This window comes from Vicia villosa, unplaced genomic scaffold, assembly GCF_029867415.1.
Source record: "Vicia villosa cultivar HV-30 ecotype Madison, WI unplaced genomic scaffold, Vvil1.0 ctg.005856F_1_1, whole genome shotgun sequence".
NCBI classification, from domain to species: Eukaryota; Viridiplantae; Streptophyta; class Magnoliopsida; order Fabales; family Fabaceae; genus Vicia; species Vicia villosa.
Window position 1 is genome coordinate 10938 of NW_026706688.1, and position 21396 is coordinate 32333.

At 39.1% G+C, this 21396-nt stretch overlaps 1 protein-coding gene across 1 annotated transcript; it reads right to left on the reverse strand.

Annotated features, from left to right (window-relative positions):
• Nucleotides 1-15811: 15811 nt before the first annotated feature.
• LOC131642834 (uncharacterized) lies at nucleotides 15812-16339 on the reverse strand. Its single transcript, XM_058913002.1, has 2 exons — nucleotides 16074-16339; nucleotides 15812-15992 (listed from the first exon to the last, which is right to left on the reverse strand). The coding sequence occupies exons 1-2, from the start codon at nucleotides 16337-16339 to the stop codon at nucleotides 15812-15814; spliced, it is 447 nt and encodes a 148-aa protein (XP_058768985.1).
• Nucleotides 16340-21396: the final 5057 nt, after the last annotated feature.

Here is a 21396-nt window from a genome sequence, read left to right on the forward strand (position 1 = left end):
ATCATGGCCAATTCTGCTGCACTAAATTAATTGAAAGTATTTCGCACAAAATAAATTAAATAATGAAACATATGATTAATGAAACATTCAAAAGCAGTCAGAACCTGGGCCCCGCTGCTTCACGTGTAGACCAATGGGGAAGGGATAGAGAAATTTGGAATGCGTTGACCAGCCAATCACAAGGCTCCGCGTATGGTATAAGGCTCCCTTTCACTGTTCATCGTCTTCCACTCTTAAAACAAACAAAATTTGCTACGAGTTCCATGCGTTTTTGCTACGTTTCTGTAACAATATTTCCTAGCAATATTGCAATTTCGTAACCTGCAACAAAACGAAGTAAACAAGAACGCCAAGAGCCCAGTTCCACTAATTGGAACGTTGCGAGTTCAAAGGCGCTGTTAGTTTCGACTGAAAGTGTCTGTAGCTATGAAAACGAAGAGGTCAAAGCTTATGCTCTCAACAATGGTGATCTTTGATTTATGCATATAAACTCACAAACGATGGGTGTAAGCGACCCTAAACATTATTGTAAATGTAAATATGCGCATGGATGTGATGAACAACGTGTAACATGTGAGTTTGAAGATGTCGAAATTCTTACCGATGGTGTAACACGGTTTGGGGCGATTTGATGCACTGCAAGCCTCACCAATGGCTGGGAATTATTCCTGACACATTCAAGAGCATGAAGGGACGACCGGAATGGATTGAAACCCCCCTAAAAAAAGATTCGCACGTGCCCTAGTTCCTTGGTGTTTTTTTGCAACGTGAAAGCCCTTGTTGTGTGGCTGCCAATCCCCTTTTTTTCGTCCTCTCTTATGTTGCATGTATTGTCTATATATATGGCTCAGAATTAGGTTAAAAGTTTGGAGAAAAGTCAAGCTTTGATTAGAAAAGATTTTATTCAAAATTTGCACAAAATCTTTCTTATTTTTGATTCAAATTCCCTCTCTCTCTTTCCAATCTCTTTTGTACGAAATTGAATCAAACATATGATTTAAATGGCAATTGAATTTGGCTAGAAATCTCTCTCCAATTAAATATTTGATTATTATCCTAATTACTTGTTTATATCATTTTTAAATGAATAAAAATTCAATTTAAAATCAAATAATCAATATAAATTCGTGGAATTCAGAGTGGATCTTCTAGATAACTTGGGTAACAAGATTGGATCATAAAATCATGGGCTCATTTGCAATGAAATCCACTTTGAGGCATTTTACTTCACATTTTCCTTCTCAAAATCGCCCGACTTGTGCAAGCCATAACTCCTTCAATTTTTATTGTATGGAAGTGTTCTAGGACTTTTTGGAAATCCCAAGATGTCCTCTACAAGAAACTTTGGAAGCTTTTTTGCATTTGAGGATTTTATCTTAAAGATATGGCTCCTAACAAAAAACTGCTTTTTGCGAACTTCTAGAAGGACCTGTAATGTATTGGCTCATATCTCTCAAATGGTGCATTTCTGGCCTTGGCTTGTGAGAGACAAAATTGTAGATAATTCAATTTCCTTAAAGATAGGCTTTGGATGGGAAATTTCTGATGTTCCATGTGAAAGTTATTGCTGGTCAAAGTTCATTTGACTTTAGGTTAAAAACCCTAATTTAGAAACTTTTGAGTTTTGTTGATTTCTGAGCTTTTCTTGATGAATCATGATTAACCCTTGATCAAATGATGAATGTTACTTCAAAATGTTGATGTTGACCAAAAATTAGGAATTTTGACTGTGGTTTGACCATAGTTGACTTTTAGGTCAAACTAGTCGATTGTTGACCATTTGATTTGTAGATTGAGCAATCTTATGAATCAGAGCTTGAAAATTGGAATGAGGACCCTTTGAAGCATATGAGAGGCCATGGGATCCATTTGAGGTCTTAGAACTTGATTTTACTTTGAGAAATACAAAACCCTAGTTTAGAGGCTGTTGCTTAGGAAACAGGTAAGTGAGCTTAATCCTCGGTGCTTGAGCATTTGAAAGTCAGGTGGATCAAAATATGATGGGCAAATTTCGGGGTATGACAGCTGGCCATGTTTGGCCATATTTAAATATTTTTCTCATGTTTCTATTATATGAACCTCGTGAAGCATAGGTCTTATATTGTTTCAAATATTTCCCATTTACTCTCAGGTTTCGACGATCTAAAGCCAATTCTTCGATCTCATAGACATTATGTGTGAATACTTGCAGTATTTTAAATGGTCCTTCCCAATTTGGTGACCATTTACCTAATGACTTATCTTTTTGATCCATAGGTAGAATCACTTTCCACACATAATCTTTTACTGCAAATACTTTTGCCTTTACTTTGTTATTATATGCTTTCACCACTTTTTCCTTTTGTTTAATTAATATATCCCAAGCTGTTAGCCTTTCCTCGTCTAATTCTACGAATTCATCTAACATCATATCCCAATAATGATTCGATGGAATATCCTCTTGTCTTTGAATTCTCACTAATTGCAAATGAATTTCCACAGGAAACACATCATCATGCCCAAAGGTTAAATGAAAAGGCGTGGTATTTGTTGCTTCTTTCGGGGATGTTCGACATGCCTACAAAACTTGGTCAAGCGTTTGATGCCAATTTTTTGGCTTTCTCCCCACGTGTTTCTTTATAAATTTATGATCACTTTATTAGCAGCTTCAATTTGACCGTTAGCCTGAGCGTAATAAGGTGTCAAAGTTAGCAATCTAAAACTTGTTTCGACTGCAAAATCTTGCATATTTTGACCATTAAAATCTAACCCTTGATCAGTAGTGATCGTTTCTGGTATGCCATACCTAAAAATAATATATTTCTACTTAAAACTGATCACAGTTTCTTGATCAACATTAATTAAAGGAACTCCTTCTATCCACTTTGTAAAGTAGTATATCCCCACCAAAATGTGTTTTCTTGTTTGGACGAAGAAGGTTTAATTTCCTCTATTAAATCTAAAGCCCATCCTCGAAACGACCAAGGCTTAACTATAGCATGTAACTCGCTAGGTGGCACATGCTGAATGCCTAAAAATTTCTAACATTCTTGACAACCTTTAGCAAATTCGATGCAATCCTTTAGCATCCTCGGCCAGTAAAGACCTTGTCTAAACAACAACCACTTCATTTTATGACCTGGCTGGTAAGCCCCACAAGAACCATTGTGGACTTCTAATATTGTTATATACGCTTCGGATTCGCTAAGACACTTTAATAATATACCTTCAGCAGTCTTTGTATATAATCATTTCCTAATATCACATAATTTAAATCCCTATATTTAATTTTTCGATCAGTTACTCGGACTGGATTTTTCAAATACTGCACTAATGACCTTTGCCAATCTGTATCAGACATATTGTCAATGGCAAAAATGTCGCCAATTCCTACTGTATTGAAAATAATATCCTCATCTTCGTCCATCCCTCCAAGTTTTGCCATTAACAAACGTTGCGATTGCCACATGCGTACCTTTCCGTCCTTCTTAGGAACAGGTACGCTGTTTGCAATCCAAGGAGGATATTCACACACAGATAAGAAATTAGCCTTCAACTGTTTTTCAACTTCCTCCTTGATTTTCAAGGCCATATCAGGTCGAGTTCTTCGTGGTTTCTGCTTTACAGGCGGACATTCCGGTTTGAGCGGTAACCTGTGCATAACTATATCCGTGTCTAAACCAGGCATGTCTTCGTATGACCAGGCGAAGATGTCAACATACTCTCGGAGCAACTCAATCAACCTTCTTTTCACATCACTTTGCAAAGCGCCACCTATCTTGACTTCTCTCTTTACTTCTTCCGTACCGAGGTTGATGATTTCTATGACCTCCTGATGTGGCTGAATGGATTTCTCTTCTTGTCTTAAGAGTCTTGCCAATTCCTCAGGGACTTCACAATCTTCTCCACTATCTCCATCAGCTTGGTCAATTGGATTCTCAAGGATATCATGACGTGGAACTGTAACATTATCACTTTTGATGGAATCCGAGCCGGATCAGCACGATGGATGGTTCATGCCTTAGAGTGCAACACATAAAGGAAATGAAAAAGGAGAAAAAGCTTTGCCATTTTTGAAAAAGTTTTTAAAGTAAAAATGAAAGAAATGGAACAGTAATTGCATGCGAAAATATGATTTTCATTCAACATTAAACAAATTGAAACACATGGGGGGGCCTTCTTTATACAAGTGATCAAAATGCTTGGGGCGAAGCACATGATTTATCGAAACAAGAAAATTACATCTCCATAAAAGTGACTCTGGGGATGTCCAATATGGTCCAATTGTTGAGTTCCTGTCCAGGCGCAGCATGGCAAATGAATTTGGAGAGATCTTCTTCATCATCATCATCCACGGCGAGAACCTGACTTCCAGAACTAGTACTGGCACTGACGAACACCTGAGAAATCGGGGGAATCACCTTCTTCCCGAGGGTGGTGCTGAGTTGAATAGAAGAAGAGGATGGCTGGTATCCAATCCCATACTTGTCTCGCTTCTCATAGACATCAATCAGCTTGCCCCAGGCACCATGGGGAACACCAGCTTCTAAGAAAGCCTTAGCATCATTCAAGGATGAGAGGGGTGCTCCAGGTTCCCTCTTATTCTCGACCACAGGGAGTTTGTCAACCGACACAATCTCTAAGGCTTGAAAGGGCGTCTCTTGTATCTCTCCCTCCACTTCCACATAACGATATGTTCCCAGATTATTGACTATCAGATCCTCTTCACCAGTGATCACAACAATCTTGTCATTCACAACAAATTTCAAACACTGGTGGATAATAGATGTCACAGCTCCAGCAGCGTGAATCCAAGGACGACCCAAGAGGCAAGTGTACGAAGGGCGTATATCCATAACGTAGAAGGCAATGTAGAACATGTGAGGACCAATCAAGACAGGCAAATCAATTTCCCCTTCTACAGACCTTCTAGAACCATCAAACGCTCTGACACTCATAGTGCATGGCCTCATCATAACCCCATCCATACTCAGTTTAAACAAAGTAGCCTTGGGCATCACATTAAGAGAAGAACCCGTATCAATCAGAACTCGAGACAATACAGCATCCAGACACTTTATGGAGATATGCAACGCTTTGTTGTGTGCTCTACCCTCAGGTGGAAGTTCATCATCACAAAAACCCAAACAATTACCAGCAGCAATGTTGGTCACGACCCCTTCAAACTGAGGCACAATAATGTCTTGAGTTACATGAGCTGAAGCCAGGACCTTCATCAGAGCATTACGGTGAGCTTCTGAATGCACCAAAAGAGACAAGATAGAAATCTTAGCTTGAGTTTGGTCAAGTTGATCAATCACCTTGTAGTCACTTTTCTTAATGATTCTCAGAAGTTGTTCAGCATCTTGTGCAGTACGGGTCTCAGGAGGATCAATAGCAACTTGCTTCCCCTTCGCTTGTGCATTGGCATCTTTGTTGGTCTCTTTAGGAAGTGGAGGAGGGGCAGCGAAGATTCGACCACTACGAGTGATGCCACTAGTCCCAGCAATATTAGTGACACTCGAATTACCCACTGGGGGACAGTCATACTTCTTCCCTCGAATATACACAGCATTATAACTCCAAGGAACTGCCTTAGAATCACCCACAGAAGAGGAAACGGGAGATGGAGTTGAAGGAGTCAGAGGAGCTCTTGGAGCCTGAATAACCAACGAAATTCGTGGAGCTTGAGTAACCAATGGAGTACTCGGGGCATGAATGACCAAAGGAGTGCCTTGAGTCTTTAACACCTCAGCAGGATAATAAGGGATTTCTAGAGTAGCCACATCTTTATCAGAAGCAACCCTTTCCACTCTAAGAATACCTTCATCCATCAGCCTTTGAATCTCCTCCCTCAATCTAGCACATTCCTCCGGATTAGAAGAACATTGTAAACAGAAGTCATGTAGTTCACACAAAACCTCTTGTTGCACGAGGTGTTCTCTGACAATTGCAAGCGACATCTTAACCTCATTAACATCAGTTACCAGGATTTGGTCGTCACATAACTCAACAGCATTAGTCGCGCCTGCGTGAGGAGGCATAGGATTATTCTGCACATTAGGACCAGTAGGGGTGAACGAGATAAGCTTGTCATCAAGGAGATCCTGAACCTTTAATTTGAACGCTCTACACTTTTCAATTGTATGGCCTGGAGCCCCTGAATGAAATTCACAACGGGCATTAACATCATATCCGGGAGGAAGAGGACTAGGTGGAGGACCAAGTTCACGAAGCTGTACCAATTGACCAGCAAGCAACTGAGGGAGAAGCTGAGCATACGACATCGGAACCAGATATATACGCCTATCCTGGTACCTTAGCCTTTGTGGAGCCCTCTGACCTTGGGGCCTAGGATTTTGCTGACGATTCTGAGGAGCAGCAACTTGTTGTTGTGGGATGAATGGCTGTTGAGGTGCCACCCATGGCTGTGGAAGAGCAGCAGCATATGCTTGAGGGACATATGGGCCAGGAACAGCATAAGGCATTGGGTAATAAGGAGGTGGAACAACAGAGTATACAAGAGCTCGGCCTTGATCAATAGAGATGGTGCTAGTCTCACCTTCTTTCTTCTTCACAAATCCGGAGTAGGGCTTCTTACCATTACCATTAGAATTGCTAGGATTAGTAACACCTTGAATGGTACCAGCTTTAACACAGTTCTCAACCCGTTCACCAATGATGACCACATCTGAGAAGGAAGGAGAAGTATTACTAACCATGTGCTGAAGATACGGCCCTTTCAGAGTTCCCATAAACAGATCAATCAATTCACGGTCCAAGAGAGGAGGTTGAACTCGAGCAGCAAGTTCACGCCACCTCTGGGCGTACTCCTTAAAAGATTCTTCAGACTTTTGTGACATATTTTGAAGCTGAGCACGGCTAGGAGCCATAGCAGTGTTATAGTGGTATTGTTTCAAGAAGGCATCAACAAGTTCTCCCCAAGTACTAACATTAGACCTCTCAAGTTTCATATACCACTCCAACGGGGCTCCGGTGAGACTGTCCTGAAAGAAATGCATGAGCAATGGTTCGTTTTCAGCATGAGCAGCCATCTTACGGCAGTAGGAACGAACGTGAGTCTCTGGGCAGGTGACTCCCTTGTACTTATCAAAATCTGGCACCTTAAACTTTGGAGGAATAACAATCCCAGGTATCAAGCACAAAGCAGCAGTGTTGAAACTTGAGGTTTTAGCAACCTCAACAGCCTTAAGGCGCTCTTCAAGAGCCTGGTACATCTTAGCAGTCTCGGTCAACTCAGCAGTAAGATCGTGTTCAAGATCAATGACTTCGTGGTGGTCATCCACTACTTTAAGTGTCTCATTAACAGGAGTCTCTTTAGTTTTCACTCCTCCATCAGCAGAATTGGTAGGAGCATCCTTGACCAATCCAGCGACGCTCTTTCTGAGCTCCTCTTGTCCTTGGACAACGACATGGAGAGTCTCCATAAGTTGGGTCATTCTTTCCCCCATAACATCCATATCCCTACGGAGGGCAGCTTGATTCTGTTCAAATTGGTCCATGATTCTTCTCTCGTTGTTTCTGGTGCGGTAAGGATGTAAGAAAGTCAGCTTCGTCGTCGGAAAAGAAATCTGTTGTTGGAAGGGACCCCAATTAGAATCTGATAAAAACCTGAAAATGCAATATGATATGAGTGCATGGGTGCATGTGTGCATGTTTTATTATTTTCAAGACTCTTTAGCTTTGTCTCAGGCCAACAACACAAGATAATGGAGGAAATAGTGAAGCATAACCAAGATAAGCACAACCAAGATAAGCAAACATAATCGATTAATTCTGCAACCAAGTTCTTGAAGTACAAAATATTTTGCTCCCATGAGCCAACAAATACAGAAATAGAATTAGGAATCCCATCCAACAAATCTGGTGGTGATTCTACAACAAAATCAGCACTAAGCAGGGCCCTCCATGTCCACATGACGGAGAGGGCTTTCCCCGATGTTCTTATCACTCTAGGTCTTCATTTCTTCAAAGAGCTTCTTGGTCTCAACACGGGTTGGCCTCTTAATGATTTCTTGAATCAGCATGTCTTTTCTGAAATGCATTGTTTCCATGTGGCGATTCTTCAACTCCCAATATGTAGGTTCCTCTTGAGCTTGGGCACTACCTTGATCTTTTTCTCTTATCTGACCCTTCAGCTTTCGGATTTCTTCATAACACTTCTCTATGGTGCTTTGGCGTTCCAACAAGAGTTTGTCTGTTTCTTACGACGAGTCTTCTCTGAATTGGCGTTTTCAGTCTGAATCTGGAGCTTTTCAGTTAATTGTGCCAACTGAGCCTCATAATGTTCTTTCAACTTCTTTTCTTGAGTTTCGGTAGATTTAGCACCTACAGTCATCCTTGGCCTCTTTTGAGAAGTGCTCCCTCTAGCATACAATTCTTCGAGCTCTATTTCTCTTAATTTCAACTTATGGAGTGCGGAAAGCTTCTCTTGCCGAGCAGTATTCATCTTAACATGCATTATTTCCATCTGTTCAGTCAATCTTCGATTCTCATCCACAGTTTGGTTATAACGAGGCATGGAGACGATGTTGGGTTGTTCACCAGCAGGGGGGTACAAAGGATCTCTAGGAGGGAAAGGCATCCCTTGAGCATCAACCACAGATTCGACCCACTTAGTATAATCCTCGTAAGTAGCACAATCTCTCTGACCAAAATGTTTCTTATCTCTCCAACAAATACTCTTCCAAGCTTGTACAGCTTCTGCCATTTGCCCACTGTCGGTGGCTGAATGATAGAAAATATTCTCAGCAATTTCTGTCTGCTCAGGGGGACTGATAAAAGCATATCCAAATGTTCTCCTAGCCAGGACGGGATTATAGTTGATTCCACCTCTAAGACCCATGAGAGGTACATTTTTGAACTTTCCGCAACTCATAATAACTTCCATGCTATCTAAAGATCTATTGTGCCAGACAATATCTTTGGCCCTAAGCCCCATAATCCTCTCAGCCCACTTAGATGTGTGCCTATTATCAATGAAAGCACCACGCTCAGGCAAATGTGACCTGAACCAACGATATAACAACGGAGCACAGCATCTAACCAAACCTCCCTTCTGACTACTCTTGTGATGAATGGAGTGATAAACATCCCCCAAAAGTGTAGGAACCGGATTCTGCATAATGAATATATGAATTGCATTCATGTCAACAAAGTTAGGAACGTTTGAGAACATCATGATACCATAGATACTTAGAGCCAGGATAGCCCTAAACGTGTCCCATTCTTTTGCTTCAGCAGCATCACAACCCCTTTTGACCAGAAACTCCATGCGAAAACCAAGATATCCTCCCTTCTTGGTGAGATTTGCTTCCACGACTGACTTGCTCAAATAAAGAGCCTTAGATACTCTTCTTGGTGCCATAGTACGGTACTTCTTTTCCTATAGGAACGCCGAGAAACAGGGAATACTCTTCTAATGTTGGAACCAAAAGGTAGTCGGTGAACGTGAAGCAGCGAAGGGAAGGATTATAGAACTGAAGCAAAGTATGAACTCCCTCCTGCTCGTACTTGGTGAACGACATCTTGAGAAGGCTCAGAATATACCCATATTTTTCTCGGAAATTGGTTGACTCATCTGGCGTAATCTTCTTTGCTAAATACCCAAGGGAATCCAGATTCGGATGCAGGAAAGAATAAGAGGGGTTGCGTCTACCAGTCTTCATTGGTGGGGCCATGTGTTGGTCGGAGACAAAGCCAAAAGTTCCTGAAAATAAATGAACATGCATGTTAAATGATATGGTGGAACGCATTTCATTGGGAGAATCCTAAAGTCTTTTCATTATTTCTTTTCTTTCTTCTTTTTTTTTTGGCAAAAAAAAGTATATACATATTTATTATTATTTTTTTTGGAAATAGATTTTAGGATTCTCCACGAATGAAGTGAGGTGGATGAAATAGCATGATGTGTCATGTGTGTGATGTGGTGAGAGACTGAATGTCCCTTGCAGCTCTGGATATCTGGGTAACACTGAATGTAACAGGTTCAAAATTCCGGCTTCAGATTGCAAAATGGAAATCAGGGTATGATGAAGGCTAGTATCCTGTCCCACCCCAAACTCACAGGTATGAATTTTAGACACGGACAGGTGGTCCCTAATGGTCACTAGGGTCTACAGTTCCCGTGGGGTACAAAGTGTTTGAGGCAGCAAGCGTGCCAGACATAGTGTTCCATGAAAGAACCTCGCCCAGTTGTGGTACCCCATGTCAAGCTCGATCGTAGCAAGAGCCACGGGAGTCAACATGAGCATCCACGCTAATCCTATGTGTCACTGGCATGGGTAGTGGGCCTTTTACCTCACAAAAACCCCCCACCTGCAAAACAGAGCAGAAAAAAATATGTGGCCCCCACGGGGACCCATAATATAGTCCAGATGCATGATGTGCAAGCGGAAATAAACATGATATGCAAGCATATATACAAGATGTAAACATATAAACAGAACAAAGAAACACCCAATAAAAGAAACAACAAACAAAGGCTAGGATCGACTTGCTTAGGTAATCCCCAACAGAGTCGCCAGTTGTCGCACGCTCGCGAAAAATGAATAGAGTCGCCACCAACATATTTATCCCATAAGGGAAAGGAATATCAGAAAAACTAACAAAGGAAGGAACAAGGTCTTGCGACCAGAGAATCAAGGTACGGGAGTCGGTTGCGCGAGGGGAAGGTGCTAGCACCCCTCACGCCCATCGTACTCGATGGTATCCACCTATGTTTGTTTCTATCTAAAGGGTGTGTACTATGTCTATGTCTATATGTGAATGCATGCAGAATGTAGGGAAAATAAAGAATTGTACTCGCACGGGCCCTACCCCGCTGCCTACGTATCCTTTTCAGGAATCAGAGTTACCGTAGCTCGGCTCAAGATTTTCTGTTTGTTTTTGTGTTTTTTAGTTGGGCGGAGTTAACGCTCGCGCTCTTGCATAAGGGGACAGTCTAGGATGCAATAGAGCGGATATAACAATGCCCTTAAGAAAGGAGAGAAGAGAGAGAGTTTGAGTGTTTCGAGGAAATCCCTACGGCAAGGGAAACTCGAGTTACTCTTTGGTTTGTGTCTTTTAGAATTTGGGAACTTACGCCCGAATGGTTCCCTAAAGCAAGGGAGATCCAAGCACTCGAATGATTCCCTAAAGCAAGGGAGATTCAAGCTTCCATTCCCTTTTTAATGATTTTCACTTTTTCATTAATGTTTTTTAAGCATTTTATTTGTATTTTTTAAAGGGGTTTTTATTTTGAATATTTATTAGATGTTTTGATGTTGTAAAAGAAAAAAGAATGAGAAAAGGGGGACTAGCCTATTTTCTAAGCCTAGAGTTATTCTTGTTTATGTACAAAGGGAAATTCTAAGTTTAAACTATGCTAAGCAAGTCTAAATATACCCAAACAGTACCAATTGATCAAAATCTAAACTACACATGGAAATACCCACAAGCAATTTTGTATTTTTATTCATGTTAAAACTATTTTTGAGAATTAAAACAAAAACTATGTATCTTTATTATTTAATAACCAATCAAGATTAGAGAAATTCAACAATTAAAAATCTAATTAAAACAATTATTTCTAAAAACTAATTAGTAAGAAGCTATTTTTATCATTTTTTATTTATGCAAAATTCAAATAACAAGCAAAAGAATATAAAAGAGAACTGTTTTTATTTGTTTTTTGTTTTTTATTATTAACAGCAAAGGGGAGTGTAACAGCAATTTCAAAATGATCTAAAATGCAGTTATAGCGAAACTGGGCCTAAAATTGGGGGTGGAAACAGCAGTGGTGCCCAGGGCCCAGGTTCAGAAGCGCATGGTATAATAGCGAAAAGGAGGTGCGATGCTGAAAACAGGGGAAAGCCCATGCGTGAGGCCCAACGTCACTACAAACCATTTGATTTCTTTATTTCTCATTTTATTTTGTTCCATTTTTATTATTCACAAGGCATATGGTTCTTTTTTATTAATACGTGACACAGAACGAATCAACATAATATCAATCGGTGCATGGCTCACTTAAGTGAGATAAGACAAAAACAAGCCAGAGCCAATCAGAACGCGCCAAGTAATGAACCAATTATTATAATAAGGACAAAATTAGCAAACAAATGGGAAAGATAACCAGTGAGGCTGCGCCACGTCTGCAACGGAAGGGAAACAACTTCAACAGATTCAGACGCCGGAGCTCCGCTCCGGTCATCTTCTCCGGCCAACCTACGGCGGAGACGGGTCAAATTTTCCAGAAACTTACAAGACTACCACTACTCCGCTCGAAATTTCACGTAGATTCCAGATCCGGCCTTAGATTCTCATGATTCTTCCTCAAACCTCATAACCGAACCTAGATCTAAAACCCTAACCTAAGCAAACTTCACCAAACTTCACTCGGAGCTTACTAATATATTTGCATCCGTTCATAGAGCCTCAAGTATACTAACAGATCCAGGCAAATCGGAAAACAGTAATCAAGATAGCTCAAAACAAACAATGTTCACACAGACGGAAACAATTCTCAAGAAAGTAGCAGAGCATCATCTTATGAGTTCGCTATATGCACATGCTCATAATACAGATCATTTCATTGCTAAGAAGGACTTAGAAACTTACTTGAAGCGAGTATCGGATCCGAAGAATCTACCAGTCTCTTTCAAGCCGTGGATGAGACGAACTTAGCTCCACGAAGAATCTTTACTCCGGATGCGAGACAGAATCGTTGTTCTTGAGACTTAACTTTGCAAAGATGATGATGATGACTCGATCTAGAGCAATGCCGTGATAATGATGATTGGACAAGGTTAATAGAAGAGTTCGGTGAGGGTGATGATTGGAGAAATGGTGGTGAGAGGCAGTTACGGTGGCCGGAGTTTGTTACAGTGATGTAACAAACTTCTTGGAGAGAGAGAGAGAAGGTAGTGAGAGTGAGGTGAAGAGAGAACGGGGAAGAGAAAATGAGAGTGAGGTTTCAGAATGAGAGTGTGAAGTGAGTCCGAAGGAGGGAAGAGAGTGGAAGAGCTTGGTCCTTTATATTGTAAGAGGTGTTTATGACTCATGATGGAATCTTTGGAGTGGGACTTTATTTGGTAACACTTAGTGCACAAGTTTGTGTATTTGTAGTATGCACTCTTTTTGCCCTTCACGTGACCAGCTTTTGCATGGCACAAATGAGTAATGTGTTGTTGTGGTGCTTACTGGTGCTCCTTGTGTTGTTGCAGCCATGCATGCGCCTTGCTTTGCTATCTTTGACATGCCCGAGGCAACAACTTTGTGCATATATATCTCTTTCCATGCGTGGCCAAATGATACGAGATTGATACTATTGCAAAGAGGGGATGGAGTAGATCAAGAATGGTATTGAAATGGTTGGAAGATAATGCTTCTATCTCCTTCAAAATGGCTTGGGCAAATGGCGCATCATGGCTGCTTAGGGCTTGTGCACAAACGTCATGACTTGGCCTCTCATTCCTGGCAAGGCTATGGCTTGGTCAGGGCACGATTTTAGGTGACTTCATCTCGGTCCACACATGTTCAAAATCAGTAATCTTGGGCTCATTAGAAAGAGGACGTGGCAAGGAACACATACATACCGTATTTGATTCGATTGGATGTCTCTAGTTCTTTAAAATTGGACGCAAGTATGGCCCACCACCTGTTTGTGTAAATGCTGCGCGCGTGACTCATTCCTCAGCCTGGCCAGATGCATAACGTGAGTTCTGCGAGGGTGCCACTTTGGAGACTCATAATTGATTCACTAATCGCTCAATGGACTCAATCCTTGGCTTGTTGGGAAGAGGACCTGGCAATGATTAGAATGATACCAAGTTTGCTTCCATGGCATTTTTGTAGAGCTCTAGGGATGGCTTTCAATATGGCACACCAAGTGTTTGGTGAAATGCTTGGGCATGACTTGGCTCGTGACTTGCATTATGGCCTAGATCAAATGGATTTTCAGCAACTTCAAACCACTTTATCTCTTCATACAAGCCTCAAATGCAAAAACTTCCAACTACAAACTTGTAGAGGGCCATGATTTGAACAGCTTTGATGTTGAAATATTTCTGGAATAAAGCCTTTTGACACGTGTAAACCAAGGCTGAAGTGGACTGTTCATCAAGATTTAAAGAGCCAAAAAATTTCTAAGTGTCAAAACTTTCCATTTTTGTCATTTTTCTATTTTTGGCAACTTTTTGTCAAACTCCTGATTTTATCCATTCTTTGACTTTTCTTGACTGATTTTCCACCGAAAGTCAATATTTGAATAATTCTTCTGATTTTGACCCAAAAGTCAACTGTTCTGATTTTCCTGATTATTGATGGAATTCTTGATTAAATCTCCTCCAGTCAAATCCAGTCAAATGAAAACATCCACATAGTTAATATGAAAGCTTCTCACTCATAAAATCCATTCCTGATTAAATGTTGACCAGAAAGTCAGTTGGTGGACTTTGGTCAAGGAAACCCTGATTAAGAGGATCAGATGACTTCTAGACTTGTACACACCCACCAATGCCTTGAGTTGAGAAAAACCCTAATCCAGGAAGACTTCAATGAAAACAAAGCCACATAATCACACCTCAGATCCTCACATTTGGTAGGAAATTCCTTGCCATAAAAGCTCTTTCTTGCTAGTCTTTGATTGATACCAATGATATGCATGCATGGGTATGGATTATGACCTAAATGATGTATGTATATGAATTATAAGCCAGATGAATAGGGTAGGACAAATTTGGGGTATGACAGTATGGATAGCCATTTTTCTAAACGAAAGACTTTAAGAACAACATAGACCTTACAAACTTAAGATAGGTAGTTCTTAATTGCTTGCTCACAAAAAAACTTCAAATTACTTTTCACACCTCATTTTTTCAAAAACATCTTTCAAGATCAATACTTTGTATATATTCGAATGATGAATCATTACTAAGTCAAGTTCTTCTGCAAACTGTTTTTCTTAACACACTACACTTTCAAAACATTTCAAGCAAATCAAAAATAAACTTAGCAAATAAGAGCCCATGGGTAACCATAGATATAAAGGGTGCTCATACCTTCCCTTTGTATAACTTACCCCCCCGAACTCATTCTCTTTCCAAAAGGTCTTTCATATTCTTCTAGCCTTTCATAATTGGATAAAATAAAAGTCGGTGGCGACTCTTGCTCACCGCAACATTGTTTGCGAAATTTAAAGTTAGTTCTCCCACCGTATTCCAACATCTGTCTAGCGGACAACAACTCAACACCTTCCTCTTCAGGAGAAGAAAACCTCACCAACTTGTCATAACAATTAATATGGACATGGTTATACTTTAACCAGTTCATACCTAAGATCACATGCAAACCTCTCAACGGCAAGCAAAAAAAAATCAACGACAAAGTCTCTGTCGAAGATCGACACGGGACACTTTAAACACACAAGATAAGTAGTCACTGATCCCTTAGCCAGAGTATCAACAACTGTCTCTTTATTCATAGCAGACAATACAAGACCCAATCTTTCAACACAATTAGGAGAGATAAACCAATGAGTAACACCAGTATCAATATTAGTAATCAAAGGAATGCTATTAATGAAACATGTACCTCTGATGAGTGCATCTTCACTAGTTTTCTGAGTTCCCGACAAGGCGAACGCTTTTCCACTAGCTTGTTCCTTCTTGGGTTTTTAACACTTAATTCCGATGTGCCCTTCTTCACCACAATTGAAGCAAATCATCTGCTTATGCTTGCACGCAGGTGCCACGTGTCCAAGCTCACCATAACGGAAACACCTCATGGCATCAACAGTACACACATTTCTCTTATGACCAGCTTTGCCACACTAGAAACACACAGGACCAGCAGGAGCATCTCCCCCACTAGTCCTCTTGCCCTCAATAGCTTTCTGCTTACTCTTGCCAACTTGAGTATCATAAGGCTTGCCACGACTTTGCTGACTCTTTCCTCGCTTCTCACTAATAACCCGATAATGAGCATTGTTGTACTCCTCATAGATCCGATAACTATCAACCAAATCGGTAAAGACACAAATCTTCTAATAACTAATTGCCTTCTTGATTTCTGGATGCAATACGTTCTCAAACTTGATGCACTTCAAAAATTCACCAGTTGGTCCATCGTAGTGTTGGTAGAATTTAGCCAACTCTCCAAACTTAGCAACATACTCAACAATCGACTTATTCCCTTGTCTCAACTCAAGGAATTCGATTTCCTTCTTGCCACGAACATCCTCCAGAAAGTACTTCCTTAAGAACTCCCTACGGAACACAATCCAAGTGATCTCCTCATCTACAGCCTCCAATCTCTGATGAGACTCTAGCCACCAGTCATCAGGCTCGACTACTAGCATATGAGTCCCATACCGAACCTTCTAATCTGGAGTAGAGTCCATCACACGGAAGATTATCTCAATCTCCTTTAGCCATGTCAAAGCGCCATCGGGATCATTTGTGTCCTTGAAGACAAGTGGATTCTCTCTTTAGAAGGTAGCCAAATTGCGAGACACAACATTCTCACCAACATTCGGTTGATGTTCCAAAGCTTGAGCCATCGCTTCCAAAGCAACAGCAATTGCAGCTTCGTTCCTTCCAGCTATCTCAACTCGTCACTACAACAAAAGCAATTGAAACTAAATAACAATTCTCGATTATTAACTATCTACGACGTGACACTTGGCCGGACGGACCGACCTGCTCTAATACCACTAATATAATACCCCAAATCTACCCCGTAATTTAATAAGAAATCAGAGTGAAAAACCTCAAAGTCAACAACTCATTTGAGGCGTCACATTTATTAACTCAAAACATATAACATAACAGCTCATTAATAAAGATACATAACACAATCAACGGAGGAGTCATAAATCATTAGTTGTATAAATCTCATTAACTTCAATCATCACAGCGAAATTCACAAATACTCTAAAAGTTCAAGTCCTAACATCATGGCCAACATGCCAACAACAAGTCTCCATAAAACAACATCAAATCAAATCATGACATATCAACATAAGCAAAGATAAGCAAACATCCCCCGAGTGCTACGTATCAGAGCATAAACACCGACTCGAGCAACAAAAGATAAACGACTACTCCACCTCACTACCTGCACAATATAAAGGAATATATGATAATATTCATAGCAAGGAAAAGATCATTCCTCGTTCACCACTTCTCATCACAAAACAACTTTTAAACGACAACAATGTTAATAACCAATTATGACAACATAGTCAAATTCACAAGTATATTATCAACAGGTCACAACAAACATCTTATCATCTTAACAATTCAAATGCAATTCATATATAATTCATCTGCGACTCAACTTATGCGAATGCATGTGGTACCATTTATAGTAAAACTCCCATCGTCTTAATAGTTGCTATTGGGCACATCGTCGTTTTTGCCATTATAAGGCCATCATCACTTTTTGCCATTTTCAGACCATCGTCTCTTTATGCAATGGATGTGACTCAATGATGCAACATCCACACAAACACAACATTCATAACATGTCACAACCACAAGAAATCATCAATTTAATATTGAAATTCAATGATAAACACACAATCATCACTATTCATAGTAATGCATCGCTTCACAATCACGTCGCTATGTTGTATCACCATACAACAATATCTCACTTCACAACATCAATCATAATATCAAACTATATATTTCAAGAAAAACTTTCAAAAGGTTTCCAAATGTTTTTCAAACCCTTTTCATTAGTTAAACATTTAATAAAGGGACAAAGCATCATTGGTCATCGAGGGTCATCCTTGGTACATTTTATAGTAATTTGAAGAAGAAATTTTTATTCATTAATGATAAAGGGACAAAGCATCCTTGGTACATTTTAAAGGGACAATGGTCATCGAGGGACAATCAAGGTTCATCGAAGTACCATTTCTTTTCATAGCCTACAAAGGGACAAGGGACGCCCAAGATATAAAATACTTTCAAGTGTTACAAGGTAGAAAAAAATAGAGAAAGATAGTAAAATCCTAGAGTGATCATCAAAGCTCATTGAGAAGTATCCATGTCATCTTGAGTCCTCTTCTTCTTCAGATTGACCTTCTCTAGCTTTTCAATAATACTTTTCCATACAGCTTCTTTCGGAGAGAGTGCTTCTGCTTCTTGCTTTCTCTTCTTCTCTCTTGCATACTTGGAAATGGTAGCATCCTTCTCTATGAGCCATCCATCTTGGAGGAACAGCAAAGCAAACACAACCTCAAAGTCATCTTCATTCCTTTATTGTAACGTGGTGAGGGATTTCTCAGTCAAGAACTAAGCAGGCAACCCAGGTAATCCTTCCTTTGTAACCGTGTTCTTCTTAATCTCATCTTTCCTTAAGAGGGTAAACTTTGCAATCTCATGAGACTTGGGATCTTTTTCCAAACCAGTGAAGGGAATCCTTCTAGTAATAGGCAACCCAATGATGCTTGAATATTCTTCCAAGGTTGGTAGCAATTGATAATCAGGAAAGGTAAAGCAACTTTACAATGCATCATAGATTTGGATCAATGTAGAAAGTATCCCTTCTTCCATCTTGGTCTTGAGGAGATACAATAACCTTCCATACTTGCTACAAAACTTTTCTTGACCAACAAACAAATACCATAGTTTTTCTTCCACCTCTAAACTCTTGAAAGTATATTTCTTGGTTTTTATTCTTTCAAGTTCCATTCCTATAATGTTTACAAAACAAAAGGTTTCTTTTAAATCCTTGAAAGATATTATGGTTTTAAAATGCATGAATGAATGAATGTAAACATAGCAAAAACATGGGGTTTAAGGGTTCAACGTCACGAGCATGGAGCCAAAGGTCTACCTATCCCAAAGGTGTGTACTATGGTTATTTTGTACCTGCAGATCAAGGTTCTAAAAAGTTCCCAGACTCAAGCAGCTCAACTTGGGGATTATAAAGTTCGAAACATACAAGCTTGTTTGAATAAAATCCCAAGAGAACCTCATCCGAGTGTAGTATCGTGTAACAACAATTTTGGAATTGAATCCAAACATAGTTTCCACACTACTTCCTAATGGCCAAGATTAGTTAAGGTGTTTCTAGGTCCCCATCTTCTACAACCTAGTTGAATGCAACGATGTACTCCCAAACACATGGTCAACAAAGTTACATCCAAAAAGGCCTCCACTGAGCGATGAACTCAGTAAGTTGCACTCAAATCCGGGTTAGGATTTATCTCCAAAAAGACCTCCACTGAGCGATTTATCTCAGTAAGTTGCACTCAACATCTACGTGTCTTGTTGTTGTTGCTATGTTGAAATGTTATTAAGTGGCTGCTATGTTTGTTAATTGTTATGTCACAAAGATGTTGAATAATTAGCATGTGCATTTGGTTGGATTGTTGTTGTGTTATCATTATAGTTTGGAAGTAGTAGACGAGGTATTGCTAAACATAACTTGAGGGGACGAAAAGTAGAATGCGACAGGGGTATCTAGATTTGTTGATATCGAATGAATTTTGGAGGACGAAAATATTCTAAGTAGGGGAGAGTTGTAAGACTCCGGTTTTTACTATTCAACGATTTAGTGTTATTTTGATAAATATGTTGATTTATTGGATGAATTTTCTTTGATGTGATATGATGATTGTGGTATTAGAGGGTATGTATCCCTAGAATACAAGGTAGTGCCTTTGAATTAAAAGTTGCAGAATTAAATAAATATAATTAGTTCGCATTATTCATTTGAATTAATTCATTAGAAAATTAGATGATTAAATATGATTGTAATAAGAATTATTATCGAGGAGTAATAATAATAATAATAATAATAATAATAATAATAATAATAATAAGAGAGTAAAAGAGTAAATAGTTAGTGGGCCTATGTTGTGTTAGCATGAGAAATAGTGGAGGTGTGTTTATTAAGCCCAATAGTGAAGTTAAGAGTTAGTAAGAAGTTAAATAAAAATAAGAAAAAAATTAGAATGGAAAATAGAGAATTTAGAGAGAACGTGAAAAAAGAAGGATTTCGTGAAAGATGAGAAGAGGCACAAAGAGGCTAGGGCAAGGATTCCATAGAAAGACAGGAGAACCTTCAATCCTAGGTAAGTGTGGAGTTCTAACTCTATAAGATTGGGTATGATGATTTGTATGTAGGAATGAGTTTTGAAGTTTTATTGATAACTTATGTTTTGAAGGGGAATTATATGAAATTAATAAAATCGATGCATGTTGATAACGATTGTTGTTGCTATGTGTTGTATGGATATTATATGACTATAAATTCTGGCTTTGTTGTTGTGTTTCGTAAAAATTTGTATTTTGACCGTAAAGCAAAGAATTCTATGAAATTTATGAAATTGATCTATGTTACTAATTATTCTTGTTTATATGTGTTGTATATGTGTTGTAGAACTTATATTGCATGAATTTTGATGTTGTTGTAATGTTTTGTAAAAAATCGTATTTTGACCATAAAACAAAGAATTCTATGAAATTGATGTATGTTAGTCATGATTCTTGTTGATATATATTGTTTATGTGTTGTAGAACCTATATTGCATGGATTTTGATGTTGTTGTTATGTTTCATAAAAATTCGTATTTTGACCCTAAAATGAAGAATTCTATTAAATTAATGAAATTTATGTATGTTAGTGACGATTCTTGTTGATATGTGTTGTATATGTGTTGTAGAACTTATATTGCATGAGTTGTGATGTAGTTGTTATGTATGTTTTTATGATGATATTTTTGCAATGACGAAGAAGTGATGGGTAGGTAATCTAAAGTAGCTTGAGATTGAGGTTAGCCGAGGAGATTGTCTCATAGTGAGTAGAATGAGTCGGTATCAGCTCTGATATGTAACAATGGGGTTAATTGCGTCTGTTTTGTTATGTTGGAAGTAAAACCCTTGTAGAACTCCACTTTATTGTATTTATTTGATGATATTTGTTGAATATTGAATTATGATGATTATAACTTATGTTGAATAGTTAAGAGTAAATATGGTTGGTGTTTTTCTGCTGCGAGTAAATGAAATGAAGTTTAGATATGATGAATATATAATTATGTGTTGCGTATCTTGTTATATGAGCATATGTGATAAATGAAGGTGACATCCTAATTGTATAATATTTTTATTTCCTTCTATTTATTTTATAATATTATCGTTGGGAATTAGGGTGTTACAACGAGCCTGGAGACTTCAACCCGTCTGATGCTGCAAATTTACTGGACAAGTTATTTTGATACTTAGGAGGTATGGGTTGAGTAGAAACCAAAATTTCATCACTCCTATTAGTGGATTGGATTTCTTTATCTTCCCTCTTAAGCGTTTGATTCAGACAAATGCATTGATAAGTATTAATATATAATAAAGTGTGGATATGAGAAAATATAGGAGAATCAAAAAGTAAGTAAAACTTGTG

Coding starts and splice junctions, on each gene's coding strand:
- LOC131642834 (XM_058913002.1), bottom strand. CDS start 16,339: ATGCTAGTAGTCGAGCCTGATGACTGGTGGCTAGAGTCTCATCAGAGA. Junction 15,993..16,073: donor GAATTTTTGAAGTGCATCAA/GTTTGAGAACGT, acceptor TTTGGTTGATAG/TTATCGGATCTATGAGGAGT.